The 27,651-nt window shown below is 42.0% G+C and overlaps 1 protein-coding gene across 3 annotated transcripts in view; it reads left to right on the top strand.

Moving 5' to 3' along the window:
* Positions 1 to 27,651, top strand: part of LOC140064118 (formin-H-like) — a 121,051-nt gene that overhangs the window by 62,334 nt on the left and 31,066 nt on the right. For all 3 annotated transcript variants that reach the window (XM_072110673.1, XM_072110674.1, XM_072110675.1), the window contains 6 exons: positions 4,062 to 4,145; positions 6,944 to 7,117; positions 10,476 to 10,624; positions 17,749 to 17,907; positions 21,432 to 21,870; positions 23,059 to 23,218. In XM_072110673.1, coding sequence (XP_071966774.1) covers positions 4,062 to 4,145; positions 6,944 to 7,117; positions 10,476 to 10,624; positions 17,749 to 17,907; positions 21,432 to 21,870; positions 23,059 to 23,218 — 1,165 coding nt within the window. The remainder of the gene's footprint in view (positions 1 to 4,061; positions 4,146 to 6,943; positions 7,118 to 10,475; positions 10,625 to 17,748; positions 17,908 to 21,431; positions 21,871 to 23,058; positions 23,219 to 27,651) is intronic.

The following is a 27,651-nucleotide window of genomic DNA, read 5'->3' as shown; positions in this document are numbered from 1 at the left end:
TGTTTTTGCATTTTTTGGAGTGTGAATACTTGATGTTGTGCGTATATATATACATATACATACACTTACCGGCCACTTTATTAGGTACACCATGCAAGTAACGGGTTGGACCCCCTTTTGCCTTCAGAACTGCCTCAATTCTACGTGGCATAGATTCAACAAGGTACTGGAAGCATTCCTCAGAGATTTTGGTCCATATTGACATGATGGCATCACACAGTTGCCGCAGATTTGTTGGCTGCACATCCATGATGCGAATCTCCCGTTCCACCACATCCCAAAGATACTCTATTGGATTGAGATCTGGTGACTGTGGAGGCCATTTGAGTACAGTGAACTCATTGTCATGTTCAAGAAACCAGTCTGAGATGATTCCAGCTTTATGACATGGCGCATTATCCTGCTGAAAGTAGCCAATGTGGGTACATTGTGGTCATAAAGGGATGGACATGATCAGCAACAATACTCAGGTAGGCTGTGGCGTTGCAACGATGCTCAATTGGTACCAAGGGGCCCAAAGAGTGCCAAGAAAATAGTCCCCACACCATGACACCACCACCACCAGCCTGAACCGTTGATACAAGGCAGGATGGATCCATGCTTTCATGTTGTTGATGCCAAATTCTGACCCTACCATTCGAATGTCGCAGCAGAAATCGAGACTCATCAGACCAGGCAACGTTTTTCCAATCTTCTACTGTCCAATTTCAATGAGCTTGTTCAAATTGTAGCCTCAGTTTCCTGTTCTTAGCTGAAAGGAGTGGCACCCAGTGTGGTCGTCTGCTGCTGTAGCCCATCTGCCTCAAAGTTCGACGTACTGTGCTATCAGAGATGCTCTTCTGCCTACCTTGGTTGTAACGGGTGGTGATTTGAGTCACTGTTGCCTTTCTATCAGCTCGAACCAGTCTGCCCATTCTCCTCTGACCTCTGGCATCAACAAGGCATTTCTGCCCACAGAACTGCCGCTCACTGGATGTTTTTTCTTTTTCAGACCATTCTCTGTAAACCCTAGAGATGGTTGTGCGTGAAAATCCCAGTAGATCAGCAGTTTCTGAAATCCTCAGACCAGCCCTTCTGGCACCAACAACCATGCCACGTTCAAAGGCACTCAAATCACCTTTCTTCCCCATACTGATGCTCGGTTTGAACTGCAGGAGATTGTCTTGACCATGTCTACATGCCTAAATGCACTGAGTTGCCGCCATGTAATTGGCTGATTAGAAATTAAGTGTTAACGAGCAGTTGGACAGGTGTACCTAATAAAGTGGCCGGTGAGTGTATATATATCTGCCACTTTGTGTTATTATTTTTAAATCCCTATTTGTGCGCTCTGCTTTAATATCAGTTTTATGTAGAAACGTATGTTTTCATGGCATTTTCAATGCACATTTTGTTTAATAATTTGTGTTTGTCACAAAGTTATATGAGGGTGGTCCCGGCTGTCAACTGTTAATCGAGGCAAATGCAATCGCCTGGTTTTCTGCTTTTAAAATATATATAGGTTTTAGCGGTGCCTTTACTTTTTAATCTGTTTTATTGCTATATTTTGCAGGTTGTGACCGTCTTAAAATTTCTAGCTGAAAAGCAGTTATTTTGTTTTTCATTTTTAGTGATTTTATCATAAATATCATTTATTTAGTGATATTATGATGATTTATTCATGTGAACATATGACTATGAAGTATGTGTGAACTCTATACATGTCCATCTATAACATTTAGGAAATGTGAAGGTGAGCCAGTGGCTCATTGTAATGAATGTGCTGCAAAAATGCCATATATTGCAATACAGAAGTATTGCAGTATATGGTAGGAGCGATCTGACTATCTAGGGTTAATGTACCCTAGATGGTCTAAAAAATAGTGAAAAAAAAAATAAAAAAAAAGTTTCAAAAATAAAAAAAATTAATAAAATATTAAAAGTTCAAATCACCCCCTTTTCCCTAGAACGGATATAAAACATAATAAACAGTAAAAATCACAAACATATTAGGTATCGCCGCATCCCAAAATGCCCGATCTATCAAAATATAAAAACGGTTACGGGCGGCGGTGACCTCCGAGGCGGGAAATGGCGCCCAAATGTCCGAAATTTGACTTTTACACCTGTTTACATAACATAAAAAATGAAATAAAAAAAAATGTCGCAAAGACCTCAAAATGGTAGCAATGAAAACTTCGCCTCATTTCTCAAAAAATGACCCCTCACACATCTCCGTGCGCCAAAGTATAAAAAAGTTATTAGTGTCAGAAGACGGCAAAAATTTTCTTGTACACATTCGTTTAATTTTTGAAAATGTATTAAAACACAATAAAACCTATATAAATTTGGTATCACCGCGATCGCACCGGACCAAAGAATAAAGTAGGCATGTTATTTGGAGCGAAGAGTGAAAGTCCTAAAAACTGAGCCCACAAGAACGTGACGCACGTGGGTTTTTTTTTCAATTTTTCCACATGTGGAATTTTTTTTCAGCTTCGCAGTACACAGCATGTTAAAATAAATAACATTACGGGAAAGTAAAATTTGTTATGCAGAAAATAAGCCTTCACACAGGTCTATACACGTAGAAATGAAAAAGTTATGGATTTTTGAAGTTGGAGAGCGAGAAATGAGCCGAAAAACCCTGCGTCCTTAAGGGGTTAAAATACTTACTCTTGTACATATTGGGCTGTCTTATATGTCTTATAGTAGTCACATTCTTGTACATAGCTGTTAGTATTATAGTGGTTATATTTAAGTACACAGTGGGTTGTATTATAGCAGCTATATTCATGTACACATGAGCATTATTATAGCAGTTATATTTTTGTACATTGGGGCAGTATTATAATAGTTATATTCATGTAAATGGCAGTATTATAGTATTTGTATTCTTGTACATAGGGGGCAGTATTATAATAGATACCGGTATATTATTTTACATAGGAGCCAGTATCATAATAGTTATATTCTTGTACATAGGGTCAGTATTATAGTAGTTCTATTCTTGTACATAGGGGCCAGTATTATAGTAGTTCTATTCTTGTACATAGGGGCCAGTATTATAGTAGGTATGTTCAGTTACATAGGGGGCAGTGTTATAGTAGTTATATTCTTGTACATATGTGGCAGTATTATAGTAGCTATATTCTTGTACATAGGAGCCAGCATTATAATAGTTATATTTATGAACATAGGGTCAGTATAATAGTAGTTATATTCCAGTACATAGGGGGCAGCATTATAGTAGTTATATTCTTGTACATAGGGAACAGTACTGTATTATAGTAGTTATATTCTTGTGCATAAGGGGCAGTATTTTAATAGTTATATGCAGATTATAGTAGTTCTATTCTAGTACATAGGGGTAGTATTATAATAATTAAATTCTTATATGTATAAACAATAGTTAAATTCTTTTACACAGAAACAGTATCATAGTAGTGATATTCTTTTACAAAAGGGTATTATAGAATATAAATATCTTTTTTACACAAAGAGCAGTGTTATAGTATACTATTGCATGTCTCGTGCCCCCTGTTAAAGGGGCTGTCCATGTTCAGCAAATTAGTGAAATGTTTACAATTTTCCAATGTACAATCTGTATCAATTCCTCGCAGTTTTCTAGATCTCTGCTTTTTGTCCTGCTATGGAAAGCTTTACTTCCAGTAGAAAGAAATCTGTCCATGGTCATGAGATGGACACACAGGTGTAGGAGCCATTAATATCACAGAGTATATTGATGCAGAGTATAATGTAAAATTGTATAACTTTTAATTACACAGACAATATCAATTATTTGCAGAATGTGGCCAACCGCTTAAGATTTACAGCAGTAAATAAATATTCTTTAGGCTGCTATGTTAGGTCTGTTCTGTAAGTTCTGGCGATCTATCCCCAGTCACCCCTCTTAGTTATCTGGTTTATTTTCAGAGCAGTCTTATAGATGCATGTCTTGCAGTGTTAGACACGTTCAGGCACAGCTTCCATTCATGAAGTATTCATCACTCTGGTGAAGTGTGCTAGTGATGACTCCGTTTGCTGCCAGTCTGGTAAAACTAGCTTTTGTTTTCCTTTAGGAGACAGAGAATCTTCCTCTTAACCAGCAGTACAACTTCAATGTCTACAAATTTCGATATCGTTGGCAGAAGCGCATCCTACAGGTAATTCATCAAACTTTCCTGCTGCAGGTTAAACTTGTCTAAGAGGACGGCCCTCACCACAGACAGGGAATGATAAAATATTTAAATCCAATAAATTATAGAGCATTTCAGGATTTCTAAGAAATGAAATATCATGTATGAGAAGAGTTTTTTTTCTCACCTTTCTGGAGATGTACCAAAAACACATAGTCCCACAAGGATGCCAGTTAATAGGCAAATGTATATTTAATGGAAAATTATTAAAAATGGTAAAACTCAATTATACTTTCTTTCTGTATTAGCTTTTTTCAAATGTTGCTTGCTGGTATTAAACAGCATTCTTCATTGTTTAGTGGATAGAATAAGAACATCTGATGATTTAAGGTTCATTAATGGACCTTATAAAAATGTACTATGAGAGTATGTTAACACCAGCAAATTTAAAACAGGAAATCCCTATTTTCTTTGAATGTTCAAAAGTTTCAGCTTTGGACTGATATTTATCAACTAGAAGTAAACAATGAAAGATTGCATTTCTGTCCAATCTCTACTTTGGTGCCAGTGCCTTGTGCCTGTCTTTGCATTGGATACACATTCAATTCAATATCCCTAAAGCCCCCTTTCCACTACATAGTTACTAGACAATTGAGTTAAAGGGATTGGCCCCTATTAAGATATATATGTCCTTGGTAGGCTCTTCCAACCTTAGAAATGTTAGCATAACTACACATTTAAAGGTGGCTAGTTGTAAAAAATTTAATTCCAGGAATTATATTTCATACTCTGCTTGAGGGGCTGGTAGTTCACCAGGGTTATAGCTTTTGACAGGGTGATTGTAGATACGTTCAGGTACCAGAAGAACTGTGAAGGATGGGTTTGTATTTAAGGATTGCAGCTTGAGTTTTTGCACTGATTTTTTTGAGGAAATCTGCCATAAAAAACAAGCATGATAAAACAGGGGCATTTACTCATGGATCCAAACACAGTGAATGTGGTAATTTTCTTATATTTGTTATTTATGGCCTCCTTCCTTCTAAAATCAACTTTTATAATTATGCTAATGAGCCTGGAGGGCTCTGGGGATGTTAGCCGAGCCCCTCTGTTCTGCAGCTTCATAGTCTCTGCCTCCTCCCTGCTCTCTCAACACTTTCCCCATCTCTGTGCCTCATGTAATCTCACTGCAATAGAGGAAGTTTCATCACACAGTGGGAGGAGAAATGGACCATAAGCCGTGGCTCTGTGTGTGTTTTTTTTTTGTGTATCCCTCTTCGTACTTCAATAAAGAAAGTATTATGTTTTTATCCACAACCGGAGTGTCTTTTGAGCTGGACTATTTGCACTTTATGGATTTCCTTTAAAGTATTTGTAAATATAGTGCTTTAAAAAGTCAAAATTAAACTATTGTCTAACAAGCTCTTTGGGGCACTTGTGGATATATAACCCAATCTGCCTCCTTCACGCTAGTGCGGTGTGAAGTTGGCTTTAAGGGGTAACGCGGCCAGCTGCTGCCTCTTGATTATCCCGTTGTGAAAAATGCAGCAGCGGGCCTATCATATGCCAGTGCACGAGCGCCGATGTATGATAAATATCCCCCTTTGATATGATTTGTAGAGATGAGCGAGCACTAAAATGCTCGGGTGCTCGTTACTCGAGCCGAACATTTTCCGATGCTCGAGTGCTCCTTTCGAGTAACGAGCCCCATTGAAATCAATGGGAGACCCGAGCATTTTTCAGTAAAATTACAAACTGAACGAGCACTGTTCAGTGCAGATGTTTTCACTGAAAGAACACAGTGAAAGAACACTGCAGAACAGATTGCAGATGTTCGCGAACATCTGCGATCTGTTCCGGAGACACGCGTGCAGAACGGTGTTCTCCGCAATAGTATTTGAAGAACAATATGTGTGAAGAACAACTTGCAGATGTCTGGAAATCTGCTCCGGAGACACGTGTGCAGAACGGTGTTCTCCGCAATAGTATTTGAAGAACAATATGTGTAGAGAACAACTTGCAGATGTTGCCAAACATCTGCAATGTGTTCTTCACACATAGGGGCAGATTTATCAAGTGTCTGAAAGTCAGAATATTTCCAGTTGCCCATGGCAACCAATCACAGCTCCCCTTTAAAATATTCATGAGCACTGGTAAAAAGAAAGCTGAGCTGTGATTGGTTGCCATGGGCAACTGGAAATATTCTGACTTTCAGACACTTGATAAATCTGCCCCATATTGTTCTTCAAATACTATTGCGGAGAACACCGTTCTGCACGCGTGTCTCCGGAACAGATCGCAGATGTATGGAACATCTGCAATCTATTCTGCACTGTGTTCTTTCACTGTGTTCTTCAATGAAATGATTAAATTAAATATTTTAATTGTATTTTTTTACTGTTCTTCACTTCTTTTTTTTTTTATTAAATGCTCGTTATCGAGCAGGGCAATACTCGTCCAAGCAAAACTCGTCCGAGCAACGAGCCAGTCCGAGTATGCTAATACTCGACCGAGCATCAAGCTCGGACGAGTATACTCGGTCATCACTAATGATTTGTAAACAGGGCAACTATGGCAATAGTTTGCAAAGTGTGTAGGGTACATTTTTTTACTTTTAACTAATTAAGGAGACTCCTTGAGTGCTCTTAGTTCAGCTACAATCCTGGAATATAAATACATTATCAGAGCCCTGCTGCTACTGCTAGAGCATGCAAAGTTATGGTTACACAGACCCCCCAGGGCTAATTCCTAAGACTTTCTACAGCTTTGTATGGTGAAATCTTCCAGTAGACCTAATTTTTAATATAAACCCTCTCCTTTATTTTTAGATTGATTTCTTTACACAGATGATTTTCAACATAGAGAAGGGAACACTAAAGAAACAATTCCCATTTGAACAAGTCAAGTCATGTGAGGATAATGATGGCCTGAGGTTTGTCATCTCCTTTCATGGGCACCAAGACTATGAGCTGGAGGCAGCTTGTATGGAGGATAAGCAGATTGTAAGTACTATGTTGGTTAGTCTGGACCACAGGTCAATCTAGACTTTCTACTGAGGTAAAAAGTGACAAATTCCACTGCCCAGTGTTCCAGAATGCCAGTGGGGAAAATATTCCATTGCACAAATTGATCCCCAACAAGTGAATATAGTTTACGTATCAATACACATGCTTTGGTCAAAAAGGAAATAGATTTTTAATCAAATTCATAAGAAACTCTAGGCATTGCCACATATTTTCTAAGTCTTTTATGGGCATTCTCTTCTATGCCTTTGTGTAACTGTTAGGCTACACGCACACTGCCGTGAGCCCACTGCACCGTAGCACGGCCGGCACACGGCAGCGCGTGGAGAGGAGGAGGAGGTGAGCGCAGCTCACCCCCGCCCCTCTCCATAGCGATATATGGCCGCAGCGCCATAATATGGGAAAAAATAGGACATGTCCTATCTTTTCCCGGGCTACGGAGCGATACGGTGCCGTACCGCTCCTGTAGGGCACCGCGAGCCCATAGAAGTGTATGGGGGACGTACGTCGGCCGTATATACGTCCCCCATACTATAGTGTGAATGTAGCCTTAGAGTTAACATGCAGACTGGGAATGGTTACAGCCTTCTAACTAAAGCAGGAAAATAAGTTCCTTCCATCATTTTTTAAAAGGTATATCACTTGCAGGAGACAATGCGTAGCATGCACCGCATCACTGTGACATTGATTTCACCATTAGGGGCGAGATAACCTGACAGATGTCTTTTAGGGCCATGCAAAGCTGGAAAGATGTAAAACTAGTGCTTGCACATGAAATTCCTAATTGATATTGTGATATCTGTAATGATCTATTCAATAAAAGAACACATCATTTATCCTGTACAGTGAGATAAAACATTTGTAATGGATTCTTGAAAGAAGGTGACAGTTTAAAAAATAATTAAAATATAGTAGAGATAGAAAACGGCAATTCAGGGGATTGCCAGAAGTGAAAATTTCATGTACATCTTGCTCTGTGAGTTATGGTCAGAACTAACATTTTGATGTGTGTAAATTCATATATACATGAGTAGGATGCATATACACGAACACAGCTAAGCTTCCATATTGTCTGCTAAGAAGTCTGCTATCATCTTTAGCCCATTTTAACCCCCAAATTATCCTGACCTCAGAATACATATAGAAGGCCAAGGGCTTTCCATTATGTTATTGAGGCACCAGCTGTCTCCTTTAGGGCTAAATTCCAGATTTCTGAACCACAAGATATTGACAATATGCTATCACGTGTTGTTAGGATCAGTGGTAGTGAATCCTCTGTACCACCACAGACGATGACATTAGCCGACACCTGGGACCAAAGTCTAAGCGGTTCCTGGTTATCACCAGAGCCTGCCGCAAAGCAGGTTGGACTTGTTGCGGCGTGGTACCACCAGGTCGTTCCACAGGTGCGACTTTGTCTGCGGCGGCGGCCAAGATGAAGTACAGAATTGTAAGGCAGGGTCGAAGTCGGGGACAGGCAGGAGGTTGAGACAAGCAGCCCAGGATCTGAGTCGGGGATGTAGCAGAAGATCAGGACGGGTAGCACAGAAGCAATGTCAGGAACATGTCAGGTCTCAACGGGAAATCAGGATAATCGCACAGGGCATCAGGAACAAGCTTTCTCTAAGGCTATGAGACACAAAGATCCGGCAGGAATTCATCAGGACAGGTGGCTGGCCAGCGCCAATTACTGGTGCGCTTGCCTTTTAAATTTTACAGAGCCAGCAAGCACGCATTCCTCTCTCCTAGGGCGCCGGAGTGTGGGCATTTCCATAAGTTGTACCACCCATTAATACCCATAACTCCTCCTTGAGTTAACCCAGTTCCAACCTATTTTTCGGAATATATAAAATAAAGATTTTTGGGTAAGGTCTTTGGAGATCTTTCCTAAAATACAGCAAACGATGTTGGCCGTTAACATGCCTATTAATCTCCCTACTTGCCACTTTTAAAAAAGCGGGCGGAGTTGGACAGTAATCAATATGGTTCTGGAAGAGAAGCCTCCAGACAGATTTATTAGCTGTAGAAGTATTTAAAAAATAACTTTCAATCCCCTCACTGGCAGCAGCAAATGGCAGCCATAGTTTCCCTATACCCACCATTCACTCTACTGACAAGCATCCATATAAAAGAGCAAAGATTGCAAAACGTACAACAGTAACAGTGCAGTTGGAGGAAGAGCAAGCTTCAAAGTTCCTTACCTTTCTCTTATCTTCTTTGCATTCCTCTGAATTTTTTGTTTTGCAATGAGGTAAACCTGATGCGGGAGAAAAGTGGGAGAAAATGTAGCTCTGTAATGCATTTGGGTACACATTGGCAGCAGCCAAGCCAACACAGCCCTGCAGTTTATGAAGGTGTAAGTTAATGCAAATGGGATACTGGTACAGGCAGTCCCCTACTTAAGAACACTCGACTTAAAGATGACTGCTAGTTACAGACGGACCCATCTGCCCACTGTGACCTCTGGTGAAGCTCTCGGAATGCTTTATTATAGTCCCAGACTGCAATCATCAAACTGTCTGTAATTAAGCTTTAATGATAATCCCTACAGGGATTGTCACTGGGGCAAAAAAAATTTGCCTGGATCTACAATTATAAAATATACAGTTTTGACTTACATACAAATTCAACTTAGAACAAACCTAAGTAACCCGGGGACTGCCTGTATATGCAATATATTTCTGATAGGCTTGAGCCCTCACACTACAAAACCTAAAATTTACCACTTACCATTGCTCAAACTATGGTGTACAATATTACTAAATTGCATGTGGTTTGCCCATGTCTCCCCAGGTTGTGTCCATACACAACCTGGGGAGACATGGCCAAACCACATGCAATTGGCTGGAACTAACAGAAGGATAGAAGTCCCCTGTTAGTTCCAGCCATTAGAGCTTGGAACTGTAGAATAAGTACAATGAGGACAATCACATTAGGGCACTGATGGTCCATTTAATACCCTCAATGACCATCTGATGATGGACCGCATTTATGGATCCTATACATCTTGTACATGTAATAAATATTATGGTTCATATAGGAATAAATTCCGATATCCAGCCTTGTCAGGAATCATGACTGCCATGACTAGGAACGGCCAGTCCGTTTGAAACGCGTTGGCCAAGACTACTTGCTGTGGAATTTTAATATTTGCCTAAATAAAGATTACAAGTGATTCCTGACAAGGCTGGATATCAGAATTTTTTTTCATTGGTGTACACGGCCCGAGCAGAGGGGCGATCCGTGCCATACTAGGATATCCACAGAGCTGGAAGGTGAGCTGAATCTCCATTGTTACCCTTCATATAGGAATAACCTGATTTGTATTTGCTTGTAGATTCTAAGGATTGTCAATGAAATTCTGCAGATGCAGAAGAACGGTCAGACATCTCCTGTCAAATCATTTGTAAAAAAAAACGCTTTTTCTGATGTTGTCCTGGAAGGTCTCCTAGAACGCCTGGATAATCTGTCCAACAAATGGGTGAAGTATGCAAAACCGTGCAAAGAATGCATTTTTACCATTCATTATGACTCTCTTCACTGCCTTCCCCTTGAGACTTGCTACCCATGCTGCATGATTTGCCATTTGGTGTTATGCAGTCCAACACTCCAACTATTGTCCCCGAAATTTGAATCTTTTCATTTGCAGGGGCAGGAGAACGTGTTATGTGGAGCACATTGTACAGGAATCGTTTTGATTAAGGCATACCGTGTTACATAGTTACATTTGCCTCCTGTCTGCTTTGGTTTAGGATGACTGGATGCTAATGACACGTAATTACAGACCAATAAGGAAGATATAAACTCGAAAGCAGGAAGATCCTCCCTCAACAATGGAAACAGCATGTATATTATTCATGTGGTTTTTGTTTCTCTGGGCAAGAAATGGTCCTAGAATTAATGAGGCACTGGAGATGTCGAGCGGACACTGAAGATTCAGATCTAGAAATTACATTTGTCATGTGGTTAACAGTATAGGAGGCATCAAGACTATGCAGACTAATTATAAATATAGGTGGTGATACTTACCCTTAGCCCCTCATGCAGGATATGAATATGAATGTTTCTTTTTATATATATATATTTTTTCATATTAAAAAAAAAAAAAAAAATGATTTTATGTTGTTCCCATCCTAGTCCCATCCATCTAATACTAGACATCAAAAAATAAATAAATAAAATATTCACTACTTGGAAACAGTGGGGACTTCTAGAGACAATTCCAGCTACACCATAATTGTGGAGTGTAGTGTTTTTAACCCCTTACCGCATTGGATGTTACTATACATCCAGTAGCGGAGGACGAGTATAAAGCAGGCTCACGGGCCCATCGCTAACACCCGCAATCGGTGCTAGTAAAAAAAAAAATAAAATAAAACAAGTTAAAAAATTAAATTAAAAAAAGCCCTAAAATTCAAATCACCCCCCTAAAACTGATATAAATATAAATAAACAGTAAAAAATCAGAAACACATTATGGTTCGCCACATCCCAAAATGTCTAATCTATCAAAATATAATAAAGTTTTTTCCTGTAACAGAAAAAGTTGAAAATGCCACTTTTTTGCCATTTTGCAAAATATAAGAAATTCAATAAGTGATCAAAAGGCCGTACAGTCCTCAAAATGTTAGCAATAAAAACATAATCAAAAGTGGCAAAAATTATACCACCCACAGCTTCGTACACCAAAGTATGAAAATGTTATTAGAACCAGAAGACGGCAAAATAACGAATGGCAGCTTTAAAACCTATACAAATTTGGTATCTCCATGGCTGCAAAGAAAATGGCGCAAATGCGTTTTTCAACATTTTCACTGCATTCAGAATTTTTTTCCCGCTTCCCAGTACACGGCATGGAATATTAAATAACGTCTGTATAAATTGCAATTTGTTATGCAGAAAACAAGCCCATACACAGCTCTTTATATATATATAAATAAAAAAGTTATAGTTTTTTGAAGGTGGGGAGTGAAAAATTAAAACTCGAAAACGAAAAAAGGCCTGGTCGTTAAGGGGTTAAAAGATGTTGGGGTTGGCAAAGGTGGTGAAAGGTCTTCTTTAAGGGAACTTGAATTTTTTTTCTTTCTTGCATTAATATTACATCATTCATTTTTATTCATTTAATTTATTTCAAAGGACTGCTTTTTTTTACATTGAAGGGCAGGTGCCACCTATATCTTTGTTTCATAAAAATATAATATCGTCCTATTTGATTGATATTTTGGCCAATAATAACCTTGGCTAGTAGTCAGAGTTGCCAGACTTTTGCTAACTATGTCCATGAGGTTGATGCAAAGCATCATCATGAAAATCAAATTAATAATTTTTCAATTTTTTTAATAATAATTCAAATAATCATGAAAACACATTAATGAATTTTTAAAAAGTTATACATTGGCCCAAATTTATTATATTGTTTGCTCCAGTTTTTTGTCTGACTTTGCACTGAAACTGCATGCACATGTATTTAAGAAGTGTCCGTCATATTTCTACACATACCATATATACTTCAGTATAAGCCTAGTTTTTCAGCACAAAAAGATGTGCTGAAAACCCAAACTCGGCTTATACTCTAGTAAAAAAAATGTAGGTTTTACCAGGTTTTTGTGGTAAAATTAGGGGCCTCGGCTTATACCTGGGTCGGCTTATACTCAAGTATATACGGTAGTTCCAGTGCAAAGTTAGAATGTGCACCACATTTATTATCGTGACTCGACAGAATTGTTTTGCACACTCTGGGGGTCATTTATTAAGGGCCCGATTCGCGTTTTCCCGACGTGTTACCCGAATATTTCCGTTTTGCGCCGCTTGTACTTAAATTGCCCCGGGATTTTGGCGCACGCGATCGGATTGTGGCGCATCGGCGCTGGCATGCGCGCGACGGAAATCGGGGGGCGTGGCCGAACGAAAACCCGACGTATTCGGAAAAACCGCCGCATTTAAAAACCGAAAATGTGTCGCATAAGGACCGCTTACCTTCACCTGGTCCAGCTCGGTGCATTCCGGCGCGATGAGTTTACTTTCAGCGCAGCAGCGCCACCTGGTGGACGGCGGAAGAACTACCTTATTAAATCCCGGCCGGACCCGAATCCAGAGCGGAGAAGCCGCCGCTGGAACGCGAATGGACCGGGTAAGTAAATTTGCCCCTCTATATTATAGAGTTGGTGCACTCTGCAGGAGCATTGCAAGGGGTGCCAGATTTAAGAAGACTGTTTGATTAATCTGGTGCACTCTGCACACTCCACATAGTACAGTTTCCACTACCATAGTTTTAATGTGGACCATTTGGTTTTGCTTTTTTCTTTTGACAAAATCACTGCAATCACTGCATGTAATGTACACACACCGGCCACTTTATTAGGTACACCTGTCCAACTGCTAGTTAACACTTAATTTCTAATCAGCCAATCACATGGCGGCAACTCAGTGCATTTAGGCATGTAGACATGGTCAAGACAATCTCCTGCAGTTCAAACCGAGTATCAGTATGGGGAAGAAAGGTGATTTGAGTGCCTTTGAACGTGGCATGGTTGTTGGTGCCAGAAGGGCTGGTCTGAGGATTTCAGAAACTGCTGATCTACTGGGATTTTCACGCACAACCATCACTAGGGTTTACAGAGAATGGTCCAAAAAAGAAAAAACATCCAGTAAGCGGCAGTTCTGTGGGTGGAAATGCCTTGTTGATGCCAGAGGTCAGAGGAGGCAGACTGGTTCGAGCTGATAGAAAGGCAACAGTGACTCAAATCGCCACCCGTTACAACCAAGGTAGGCAGAAGAGCATCTCTGAACGCACATACGTTGAACTTTGAGGCAGATGGGCTACAGCAGCAGAAGACCACACCGGGTGCCACTCTTTTCAGCTAAGAACAGGAAACTGACGCTACAATTTGCACAAGCTCATCGAAATTGGACAGTAGAAGATTGGAAAAACGTTGCCTGGTCTGATGAGTCTCGATTTCTGCTGCGACATTCGGATGGTAGGGTCAGAATTTGGCGTCAACAACATGAATGCATGTATCCATCCTGCCTTGTATCAACGGTTCAGGCTGGTGGTGGTGGTGTCATGGTGTGGGGAATATTTTCTTGGCACTCTTTGGGCCCCTTGGTACCAATTGAGCATCGTTGCAACACCACAGCCTACCTGAGTATTGTTGCTGACCATGTCCATCCCTTTATGACCACAATGTACCCACATTGGCTACTTTCAGCAGGATAATGCGCCATGTCATAAAGCTGGAATCATCTCAGACTGGTTTCTTGAAAATGACAATGAGTTCACTGTACTCAAATGGCCTCCACAGTCACCAGATCTCAATCCAATAGAGCATCTTTGGGATGTGGTGGAACGGGAGATTCGCATCATGGATGTGCAGCCGACAAATCTGCGGCAACTGTGTGATGCCATCATGTCAATATGGACCAAAATCTCTGAGGAATGCTTCCAGCACCTTGTTGAATCTATGACACGAAGAATTGAGGCAGTTCTGAAGGCAAAAGGGGGTCCAACCCATTACTAGCATGGTGTACCTAATAAAGTGGCCGGTGAGTGTATATAAACCTAAAACCTATAATAACAAATTAACTATAAAGAATTTGAACTTTTAAGTCAATGGCCCACATTTATTAAATTGTTTTTTCACCAGTTTTCTGTCTGACTTTGTTCTGAAATTAATGTGCAAACTGCTTTTACATTTACTTATAAAGTTTCTGCGCCAGTTTTGTGTCACGGCTGCACTGTGTCCAACAAGCCAAAAAAAATGTGCACCTAAAGGGGCGTTATACTGTTTAATCGGAATTTGCGCCACATTTATTACTGACTTGCACCACAATTAGAGATGGGCGAATTTGTTAAAATTAGTTTTGTCCCGATTCGCTGAATTTTTCAAAGAAATTTGCTTCGACCCTAATCGATTCAAAACAAATCCCGTTAAAAAACAGGCATCTCCTGGCTGCAGAGAGCCTGTAGGGTGTTGTAGAACGTTGTGCCATGCTTAAATATGCATAGGTTTGGTCTTCAAACAGTGCTGTGTTTAGTATGACACGCACATGACAGCCGCGGCTCTTAGAATCGCTTCACTCTTCACTTCCATGTGCACTTACATAGGCCAACTTCCCCAAATAAGCGAAGCGGGAACGCAGCCTGACAAGGTAACGTCTGTGCCAGCTCGAAAGGACCAAGCTGAGGGCCAAGATCCCACTATAACATCAAAGAGTGCACTCTTTTTACACTGACATCAGATGATTCCATAGATTATGACAGAACCTGTTCTGTTAAACGCGGATACATGTGGAAAGCCCCCCAAAAGAGTGCAGAGGATGTCGGCAGTAATTTTGCATTGACGTCACTAATCATTTTGCCCTTCTTTTCACTGTATAAACTACTGTATAAACTACATGGATTTGACACGTGAATCTGGCTGTAAACTAGATCCCCCAAGAGGTATTGCAATGTGCGTTATACAGATACCCCACAACTGACAGTGTAATTTCAGCGAAAATCACTGTATAAACTACATGGATTTGACACGTGAATCTGGCTGTAAACTAGAGCCCCCAAAAGGTATTGCAATGTGCGTTATACAGATACCCCACAACTGACTGTAATTTCAGCGAAAATCACTGTATAAACTATGTGGATTTCACATGTAAATCTGGCTGTAAACTAGAGCCCCCAAAGGGTATGGCAATGTGCGTTATACAGATAACCCACAACTGACAGCTCACTGCTGCAGATGCATGAATGTCAAACAGATTTCTTCCTATTCGATTTTGTCACTAAATAGAACTGCTATTTGGGGTATACAGATCCCCCTTAAAGAACAACCAGGAATTGGTCCACCAATCGCTACTGCAGATGCAGTTTCGATTTTGTCACTAAATAATACTGCTATTGGGTATATAGAACCCACTTAGAGAACAACGAGGGATTGCAGCAAGAATCGCACAGTACAACAGCAGCAGCTGGACGCTACAACATGAAGTGTGAAGTGCTGAGATAGAAAATGGCTGGGTTTTATAGGGCTGTGTGCAGGGGTGAACCAAGCCTTTCTGCTGCCTGAGGCGAGCCATAGACTGCCACCCCCCCGCCATATATGTAATATATCTGATACAGCGTAAAAAACAGCGTACAGCGTAAAAAATCAGATACAGCGTGCCGCCATGTAGTGTAAAATGCAAACAGCGTTCCGCCAAGTAGTATAAAATGCATACAGCGTACCGCCATGTAGTATAAAATGCATACAGTGTACCGCCATGTAGGATAAAATGCATACAGCGTGCCACTAAGTAGTATTAAATGCAAACAGCGTGCCGCCGTATAGTGTAAAATGCATACAGCGTGTCGTCGTGTAGTGTAAAATGCATACAGCGTGTCGTTTTGTAGTGTAAAACTAAAATTGACATGGCGCAGAAGCCCTAATAAATATCCACAATACTGCATAAAAATATATATTCACACTCCTACACATACACATACACCTATACATATACACACATATACATACACACACCCCTATACATACACACACACACCTACCTAAACACACACACATATATACACATCTATACATACACACACACCTATACATACATACACACACCTACCTATACACACACACACATATATACACATCTATACATACATACCCCTATACATACACACACACACACACACCCCTATACATACACACACACCTACCTATACACACACACATATATACACATCTATACATACACACACACCTATACATGCATACACACACCTATCTATACACACACACATATATACACATCTATACATAGGGGTTGTCTTACTTTTTTCTTCTTTTCTTGTTCCGGCCATTTCTGCCTTGTCCTCCAGCGTGGGGAGGGGATTCCGGAGCGGATAGCGGACAGAGGGGAGCGGAGACCGGGGAGCGGACAGTGGAGACTGGGGAGCGGAGACCAGGGAGCGGAGACCGAGGAGCTGGGAGCGGAGACCAGGGAACTGGGAAGGGTGACCGGGGAGCGGACAGCGGAGACCGGGGAGCGGAGACCGGAGACCAAATAGCTGGGAGCAGAGAACGGGAGCGGAGACCTGGGAGCAGAGACCGAGCAGCTGGGAGCGGAGACTGGGGAGCGGAGTGCTGGAAGCGGAGAGCGGGGTACTGAACTTCGTTCCCGCAAATCAGCATAAACTTCGGCTTCCTGACAAATCGAATTTTTCCTGAAATTCTAAATGGACGAATCATTAGAATCGATTCGCCCATCTCTAACCACAATTCTATAGCATGAACAAAGTGCACCAAAAAATGGTGCACACTTCAAGTTCAGTGCAGGGGGCGCCAGATGCATGAAGACCGGGAGCCAGTTTTGATTAATCTGCCGCACACTCCATGGGCAAACTGCACTAGTTTTGATAAATATATGTCTAGGATTGTTTTTTGTGTCTAAAAATAGCAATATGATAAAAGGTTAAAAAGTGTTTTTCTGCCCCTTAATGAGGAATAAACAAGTACAAAAAAATGTATAGATCTGCTTTTTGTTATGGAGATTTTGTGAAATGTTTAAACATTCTATTTTATTGTGTAATGCCCGAAGTAAATAATATATTTCTCCTGCTTCATTTTTAGATATCTGGTTAAAGTGAAGAGAGATGAAGTTATATTTTACTGTTCCCAGAAACTGGTACCAGAAAAAATTTGTGTAAATATGCAGGACTGTGCAGTGTGTGCTGGATCATACAATTCCATGCCTACATTCTCCATCCACTGCACCGGAAACACATACATGTAAGAGCATTGTCTGACCATTGTTGTATTACGGAGGCTTTATTTCATACGCAATATATACAGTGCATGGTAGCTACTACTGCAAAATTAGAGGTTGCCATTCAGTTCAGATTAAAGGCTTTAGTTAAATCAGCAGGAGCATTACTTTATGGCTGTGACTGAGACCGCTCACATATGCAGGAAGATTCTGCAGATTCCAGAGGAAAGGCACACGCTTTCCCTTCTCCATTTCTTGCTGCAGAAAGCACATACACAAGCAAACCCCAAGCTCCATGGCTGCATCTATGTCAGCAATTAGCATAGTCTGAAAAGGTCAGACACTGCGCTGCGCTTCGGCTGATGTGTGGGCACTTTTAATAGAGATATTGTAATTTTTCCATGCATAGATACATTGTAGCACATTTTTCTTGCTTCCTATATCCCCTCATTAACTACATAGGAGATGGAGTCATCATCAGTTCTATTAAATTAATGCTTAACATTCACAAGGATACAACAGTTCCTTTTCTTATTGGGAGTCAAATGAGCCAGAAACAAAACCAAATTCTAGCATAAAAAAATTCTGGAGATGTATTCAAATGTTTATTGAATGTGATTAAACCTACAAAGTCTCCCGCAGTAAGGGCAAAATGAAAGCTCTAGAGCTGTGAATTCATCTTTATACAGTTTTGAAATATATGCCATTTATGGGTCTAAGGTGGGCAAATGCTATAGAAGAAGCAGAATCCCAAGAAGCACAGAGTATTTCATAAGAGTATAGGTCTGACCTTGTGGAAGTTAATACTAAGCCTAAGCCACAATTCTGGTGGTTTTGCACCAAAAACACTGTCTAAAATTCCTTGTACCACAGTTATCAAGGTTTTTTTGGCACTTTCCCGACTTGTCCAATAAAGGGGACGTGGCTTCTGGGTAAATGGCCGTAACCTCATGAGAAATGGGCGTGGTTTGTGGGAAATGGTCCATGCACCCAAAATTCTGGCACACAGTTTAGACCAACTTAACTCCTTCAAGCTCTGTGACGGATATATCTGCCGCAGAGCTATGAAGGGTGTATGAAGAGGGCTCACGGGCTGTGACCTCTTCATACAGGGGGGACTGGCTGTATACTACATGGGGACTGGCTGTATACTACTAGGGGCTGTTGTATACTACATGGGGGCAGGCAGTATACTACTAGGGGCTGCTGTATACTACCTTGAGGAAGCGACGGCGAAACGCGCGTCGGGGTGCTGTGGTGGTGGTCTGGGGCTAATTTGACCTGAGGCACAGGTATAACACTTTGACACTTGGTATTTAACTATGATGCAGTTTATATTCTCTGTGCTCGGTACAGCCCGTATTTTTACACTCATGGATTAATTTTGTAGATTGTCATGACGTATCATTCTATACTATGGCTAATGCATTGACCACCACCATGCTGTTTGTTCTTGTGGTTTTAATATGTATGATTTTAGTGTCTAATTTTTGATTGTCTACATGTGTTAAATAAAGATTTATATTTTGAATTTTGGTACTGGCAGTATGATACATGGTCTCATATGCGTCTTGTTGGTATTATCTGTTTGCTTAGCATAGGGGCCTGTTACCTAAGAAGTGGGTTCGATTATTGGTATTTATTGTATACTACTAGGGGCTGCTGTATACTAAATGGGGACTGGCTGTATACTACTAGGGGCTGCTTTATACTACATGGGGGCAGGCTGTATACTACTTGGGGCTGCTGTATACTACATGATGGCTGGCAGGCTGTATAATACTAGGGACTGCTGTATACTACTGGGGGCTGGCAGGCAGTATACTACTAGGGGCTGCTGTATACTACATGGGGGCAGGCTGTATACTACTAGGGGCTGCTGTATACTACATGGGGACTGGCTGTCTACTACTAGGGGCTGCTGTATACTACATGGGGACTGGCTGTATACTACTAGGGGCTGCTGTATACTACATGGGGGCTGGCAGGCTGTATTATACTAGGGACTGCTGTATACTACTGGGGGCCGGCAGGCTGTAAACTACATGGGGGCAGGCTGGCTGTATACTACTGGGGGCTGGCTGGCTGTATGCTGCTAGGGGCTGGCTAGCTGTATACTACTGGGGGCTGGTGGCTGTATACTACTAGGGCTGTCAGGCTATATACTACTGGGAGCTGGCTGACTATATACTACTGGGGGCTGGCTGGCCATATACTGGGGGGGGGGGGTTGACCAATGCATTTCCCACCCTCGGCTTATACTCAAGTCAGTAGTTTTTCCCAGTTTTTGGTGGTAAAATTAGGGGTCTCGGCTTACACTCGGGTCAGCTTATACTCGAGTATATACGGTACTTAAAGTAGTTTATTATGTCAATTTCCACTGACAGGTTCCCTTTAAATGTCAATGCCCAGATAGGAAAATCCCCTTTAAGTTAAAGACACACACAGGAAGAAAAGAGAGAGAAAGGACATACTTGCTGAGGTCCCTTTGGAAAAGCCTTGATCTATGTGCTCTATCTAATACCTATTAACAGAGAAAGAATATTTCAGAGTCTCTGCTGCAATGGGCAGCAGGAAGTTATATGAAAGGTGGACCCCTAGTGGCCTGCAGTTAGCAGCAATTTCTTTTTGTGCATTATATTGTTGAAATTTCTAAGACAATTGGGATATTTTTGTGTGAACGGCACATGGTGGAATATAGAGTATGTCCCAGTCTGATCCATTTTTTCATGGATCAATCAGAGTGTAATCTATGAAGACAAATGAGAAGTGGATGTCTCAAGGAAGCAACTAGCCCATGAAATACCAATGAAGCCAGGAATAGGCAAGGTTCTTGGTTGTATAGCCTTACTTTTTATGAATAAAGGCAATCCCCTACTTAAGAAAACCTGACTTACAGACGACCCTTAGTTAGAAATGGCCCTCTGGATGTTGGTAATTTACTCTACTTTGTCCCCAGGCTACAATGATAAGCAGTTATCAAAGGTGTCTGCAACTAAGCTTTTATTTAAACCTGGTTCTTATGACAGTCCAGCATTTTTAAAATATAATTGTCACAGAGACCAGAAAAACTTTGGCTGGGGTTACAATTATAAAATCCACAGTTTCGACTTAGATATGAAATTCAACTTAAGAACAAACCTACAGAACCTATCTTGTACAAACCTATCAAAAATTTTGTAGTATACTTCAAATACAATAAATTCTATATATCTACTTTCTATCAGTAAATGGAACACTTGGGAATTCCTCATTGACCTCCAGTGGTGGAACATTTGTACACATATGGAGCTTACTACAACTGAGGTTTTATAAAGTTGCATTCAGTATGGACTGAATTTGTTTTCCTTCTTAAAATAGTTGTCCAACCTCTTTTTGTTTCAAAAGTCTTCTCGGGTGGGTTAAAAAAAAAAACTTGTTCAATTGATTTAATACTGAATTCTAGACTTTGTCACTTTTAACAATTTGTTTTTTAAGTGGACTTTTTACATCTGTACATACCCCTGTTCATTAAAACCTTAAATTTTCATTTTTACTTTAACAATAGATTCCGGATACCATTAAATGAGCAGAACAAGAGCCTTGAGAAAACCACATCAATGAGAGACGACTGGGTATCAATCCTAAAAGAATTCTGTCTGCAAAGTCATCAATGTCCCGTTCCTGAAGGCATATCTGTGGCTTCTAAGAACTTAGAGATGGAAAAGGAGGAGAGATTTTACAGTCAACTGAACACTAGCTCTGAGTGTCTTAAGGTGGAGGATGCTTACAAAGTTTATGAGGAGGTTTCCTTAATTCCTTTAGTCCTAGAGAATTCAGGGACAGCAGCTACGGAGAAGATACCTTGCTCCACACCTTCTCCTCAGGTCACATCTCCTTGTCCCTTCTTACCTCCTCCATTACCAGTACCTTTCCGACCATTAAATCCTAGCACTAGACAAATCAAAACTAAAGCATTCCACTGGAACACTGTACCGCAGGAAAAGGTAAGGGGCAACTTCTTCTAGTGACATAACCTTAAGCACTTCAATGCAAAATATATCTCAGTGTTATTCTATAGGCCAGTGATGGCAAACCTTTTAGAGACCGAGTGCCCAAACAACAACAAAGACCTGCTTATTTATCGCAAAGTGCCAACACAAAATTTTAATTTGTGATATATACTCCTTTCTCTGTCACAGTTTTCATTGATACCAGCACCTGTGGACACCAATAAAGCAGAAAATAGTCTCAGGTAGAGCTGTCACTTTAAAATACCTCTGTTCACAGCAAGTCCTGGGCCGTCTGGGACTTCAGGAAGATACCTGGAGTCATCTCTGGTGATGGCCTGAGTGCCCACAGAAAGGGCTCCGAGTGCCACCTCTGGCACCAGTGCCATAGGTTAGCCATCACTGCTATAGGCCAAGTGACCCCTGGGGGAGATTGCGGTTTTCACAGCACCATACAGTTGAATAGAGCACTGGTCATACTTGCACACTGACGCTTCAGCTACCTAGACTGATTGGGGCACATTTACTTTCAGGGTCAACAGAGTTCACATAAAGTGCATTGTCTGACTATAATGCACCATGCCGTGACTCATTAAGATTGTACGTCCGAAGTCATGAATGTGTCGCTTCAGGTCTGACAGAGTTCACAATCTTTTTTGTGGCGCATCTTAGGGTTAGGGCTTGCAACACAATTTGAAAGTTAAATCCTGCGCTCAGTCCAAATCAGTCGGACCATCCAATGGCATGCCCCCTAATTTGTGTCACACGGAAGCCAGCTCAACTGTGCCACAAAAAGGGTTGTATGCCCTGCAATCCCAGCAAACACACTTATTAAATACCTGTGCAAGCCGTTTTAGTCCCGAAAACGGTGCACAGTCCAACAAAAGTGCATGTGTGACCCTTAGTAAATGAGCCCCATTGTCCCCCAGTCTTCTGCTGGCTGGGAAGAGGGAAAGGAGGGCAACTGATGTGCCTCCAGTGATCATACATTTATCCCCTATCCTTTAAATATTGGTACAACACTTTAAGCAATATTCAAAAGAATCCCATAGCTTGTTTTGAAATCTCTTAGAGGGACAACTTTATACACAACAGGCTCACATGGGGATCATTTCTTGAGGCACAAATTATAGGCTGTTTTATTTTTTGCTTTGAATGTAACTGCTTGATGTGTATTTCTTTCAGATTAACAAATCCATGTGGGGGCCAAAATTTGCTCAAAAGAAAATTGACACCCAAAGAATTCTACGACAGTTCCAAACCAGCGACTTTTCTCCTGTTCTGGAATCTGACATCGCAAAGCAATCAAATATCCTGTTAGACCAGAAAATTGCACATAACTTTAGTAAGGAATACCACTTTTTTTGATAAAGAGAAAACTAAATATAAAAATTGTAGATTCAAACCGAAGGCATCAAAATTATGAATTAACAAATTTGGAATTCTATACAAAAATGTGTGAAACAACTGAAAATATGTAATGTATTCTAGGTTCTAGCCACCTTTGCTTTGATTACTGATTTGCACACTGTTGGCATTCTCTTGATGAGCAAAGGTCACCAGAAAGGGTTTTCACATTACAGGTGTGCCCTGTCAGGTTTAATAAGTGGGATTTCTTGTCTTAAGTGCGGTTGAGGCCATCAGTTGTGTTGTGCAGAAGTCAGGTGGATACAAAGCTGATAGTCCTACTGAATAGACTGTCAGAATGGTGTACTATGGCTAAAAAAAGAAGCTAAGGACAGGCAACAAGCACAAGAGGCTTGTTTGGGTTAAAGAACACACCGAATGGACATTAGACCATTGGAAATCTGTGCTTTGGTCTGATAAGTCCAAATTTTAGATCTTTGGCTCCAACCATGCCTGGTTACCACCGTGAAGCATGGAGGAGGAGGTGTGATGATGTGGGGGTGCTTTGCTGGTGACACTGTTGGGGATTTATTTTTCAACAGGACAATGGCCCCAAACACATCTCCAGGCTGTGTAAGGGCTATTTGACCAAGCGGGAGAGTGATGGGGTGCTATACCAGATAACCTGGCCTCCAGAGTCACCAGACCAATCAAGATAGTTTGGGGTGAGCTAGACAGCAGAGTGATGGCAAAAGGGCCAATCTCTGGGAACTCCTTCAAGACTGCTGGAAGACCATTTCAGTTGACAACCTCTTGAAGCTTATCAAGAGAATGCCAACAGCGTGCAAAGCAGTAATCAAAAGTAAAAGGTGGCTACTTTGAAGAACCTAGAATATAAGACATAACAAAAAAGTGTGAAACAACTAAAATTAAGTATATAATTACACACGTGTTAATTCATAGTTTTGGTGCCTTCAGTGTGAATCTACATTTTTTATACAAAAAACTCTTTGAATGAGAAGGCGTGTTCAAACTTTTGGTCTGCACTGTGTATAAATATATGGTATATTATATCTAATATATACAGGGAAGTGTATGTTGAATACGTGCCGTTGCATTTACAATCACAAAATTATGCACATACGCCTACTGTAATCCAGGGAATGTAATAGAATATGGTTTGATTTTCACCCCACGCTCTCCAAAATATGCTTAGTATTCTAACCATGAAAAGAAAACACTGTAGATCTTTTATTAAAATATAAAGTATAAAACATAACTATTAATAACATAAACCAAAGATAAGGTACAATATGTACAAAATATTTGCAATAATTTACCTGTTGGTCCAGCCCCATTCACACCTAGCAAAAACAATAAAATACACCAAAGTAATTAAACACTAAATACCACAACTCAAACTCAACGATTATCACATCCTAAACCAAACCCATCGGGGATCGCGATAGGACCAGGTAAATAAATTTTCCCCAATGTCCCAAACCACACCATATACAATATATACACCATTTACAACATAACACGAAGAAAACATAATACAAAGCAAAAGCTGAACAACATTAATACCACAAAGCCCAAGCCCTCATCTCATACCGCAACACCCATTCCAGAAACGAGCTAAAAGGGCCCTCAATCCTACCCAAAGCTACCTCCTTCTGAATCTTATCCTTCAAAATCTCTGGGTGCTCTGTAGCCGACTTCAAATTTTTAGACATGCTACCCTCGTCCCTTAACTCAAACGGAATAAAAAACCAAAACCTAAAATCCTCCCACAACTGGCTCGCAGCCAATCAGTCAGGATACTGGTCGAGCCATGTCAACAGCTCCACGACGCTCACTGGCGTCTTTCCGCTCAGGAGGAGGTTGGGACCTGGTACCCTGCTTCTGAGCCACTCGGGGGCAGTGGATGACTGCGTGGCCTCCCCCACAGGACGAGCACTCGTGCTTGTACTTACACAATCCACAGAAACGGCAGTGTCCATCATTATACAACCAACACGCACCAGGTCGGCGCTGGGCAGATGCAAAGGAACCGGTGGCCAAGGGCTGAAAAGGCAACATAGGCGACACCAACAGACGCAACCACACATCCGCTGCCTTAACACCCAGACCCATATCTGGCTCCAGAGCCAAACGCCTCCTAAAATCCTCATCATATTTCCAGCAAGCATTACCACCATGAGTTTTGTATGACGAATAAATAACATCTTGATGCAGAAATAACTCAGAGAAGCACTCCGGATGCTTTTGGCCCATAACATACCCCAACACAGAGAAACCTGCAGCCAATTGTTGATAGTCTTTGCCACTTTCAGCTTCCTATCCTGAGGGCACGCAGTAGCCGCCACCCTCTCACGGTACACCGTATGCTGGTCCACCGACACCAAGGACCAAATATAAATATACGCATTGGACCAAATTTTTTCTTTCAGCTCAACACCCAAATGCGCCCTAAATGGGCTTACGCCACAAAACACAGAATCTTTATGAATCCCCGCCAGTGGTGGGGCAGAGGACATGGCAGGAGGATAACAGTCCAACATAGCTATTACTGGTCCACCGACACCAAGGACCAAATATCAATATACGCATTGGACCAAATTTTTTCTTTCAGCTCAACACCCAAATGCGCCCCTAATGGGCTTACGCCACAAAACACTGAATCTTTATGAATCCCCGCCAGTGGTGGGGCAGAGGACACGGCAGGAGGATAACAGTCCAACATAGCTATTACAGATGCTACCAGTTCCAAACCCACCCCTTGACCCTCCCCGTTACCCCATGCTCCAGCATATTGAAAAGTAACTTGAGTAGAAGCACCCGTGGCCAAGGCCACCAGCGACTTGCTCGCCACTGCTGTAACCAGGCTGGCAGCCCAGGATGACCCACTGCGGTCCCCCTTATGCCGTGCCCGGCGTTGTGGACCAGGCCCTGCCGAGGGGCTCGATGGACCGCCAGAGGATGACGGGGAGCGCTATCTCGACGACCTGGATCTCCTGTGTCTTCGAGTCAACCTGGGGTGGCCACTGTGCCGAGATACAGACACCGCAGAGCCGACTGGGCCTGCGATAATCCCGAGAGGAGGAAGAAGATGGCGAGCACCTAGCACGCTGGGAGGGGGCAGGAAGGGCCGGAACCTATGGCGTAGTAGCAGCCCCCACTGGAAAAACAGGGCAAAAAACACTGACAAAAACCGGAGGGGGGTTCGGAGCTGGCTGCACAAAAACTGCGACCTCGCCAGAATCAGATCCAGCCATCATAGAAATGGCCGGAGGAACAGACACCTGGGAAGGAGGAGGGGTGTCTGAAGAAGATTGGGCCGATGCTGTTACCCCCATGGCTGCCGCTGCTGTCGATGGTCTGGCTGTGCCGCACACTGGCTGCGAGGCGCTGTGCAGATCAGCCAGAACCGGAGCAGGACCCGGAAGTTCCGCCCTCAAAATTGGAAATGTGGCCGGAGCGCAGGCCGAGGAGGAGGATGCAGGAGACATCCGGGCTGGGCTTAAGCGCTCCGGTGGTGTAGAGACCTTCGTAGACTGCCGAGCAGTGCTAGTGACTAAAGGGGTCGGGGGCGGGGCGATAGAAGGCAGCCGGGGGACAGCTGCCTGGGGGAGAGGAACTGTGATGGCCATCCCTCCCCCTCAGCGCGAAGCGCCACAATCAAAGGGTCCTCCATATTACCAGGCAAGCCTGAAGCTCCTCTCAGCGCGCACCACAGCTTACTGCTTCTTGTGTTTGCTGCAGTCCAGAGAGGAAGAAGGAGGAGCTCACTCCTCCTTAAATACAAACGGAACAATGGGGGGAGGAGGCAAGTGCACTGCAGTAACCTCCTCCCCTTAAAGTGCAACACCATCCATTAACCCCTTTACGTCTAGCCGCCTCCACCAATCCAGGTGCACCCTCCGTAAATACGTCCGGGGTACACCACATGACAGAGAGACAGACAGGGAGAGTGAGTGACAGAGAGACAGACAGGGAGTGTGAGTGACGGAGAGACAGATAGGGAGTATGAGTGACAGATATACATACAGGGAGTGTGAGTGACAGAGAGATAGACAGGGAGGGTAAGTGACAGAGAGAAAGACAACTAGAGTGAGTGACAGAGAGTCAGACAGGGATTGTGAGTGACAGAGAGATAGACAGGGAGTGTGAGAGATGGACAGGGAGTGAGGGACAGAGAGACAGACAGGGAGTCTGAGTGATGGACAGGGAGTGAGTGGCAGAGAGACAGACAGCGAGTGTGAGTGACAGAGAGATATTGACAGAAAAGTGCCACAAAGCCAGTTTAACCTTTTTTCTTGCTAATAAATTATAACTTTTATTCCAAGAGCACTATCTGTAAGAATATCTTAGTTCTTTGGATCCTGATAGCCAGACGCCACTTTATCTCAGTCCTATAGATTAGCTCCA

The sequence above is a fragment of the Engystomops pustulosus genome, chromosome 6 (genome assembly GCF_040894005.1).
Source record: "Engystomops pustulosus chromosome 6, aEngPut4.maternal, whole genome shotgun sequence".
In the NCBI taxonomy this organism is placed as follows: Eukaryota; Metazoa; Chordata; class Amphibia; order Anura; family Leptodactylidae; genus Engystomops; species Engystomops pustulosus.
The sequence above is the reverse complement of the archived record's forward strand: the minus strand, read 5'-3'. Positions and strand labels throughout refer to the sequence as shown.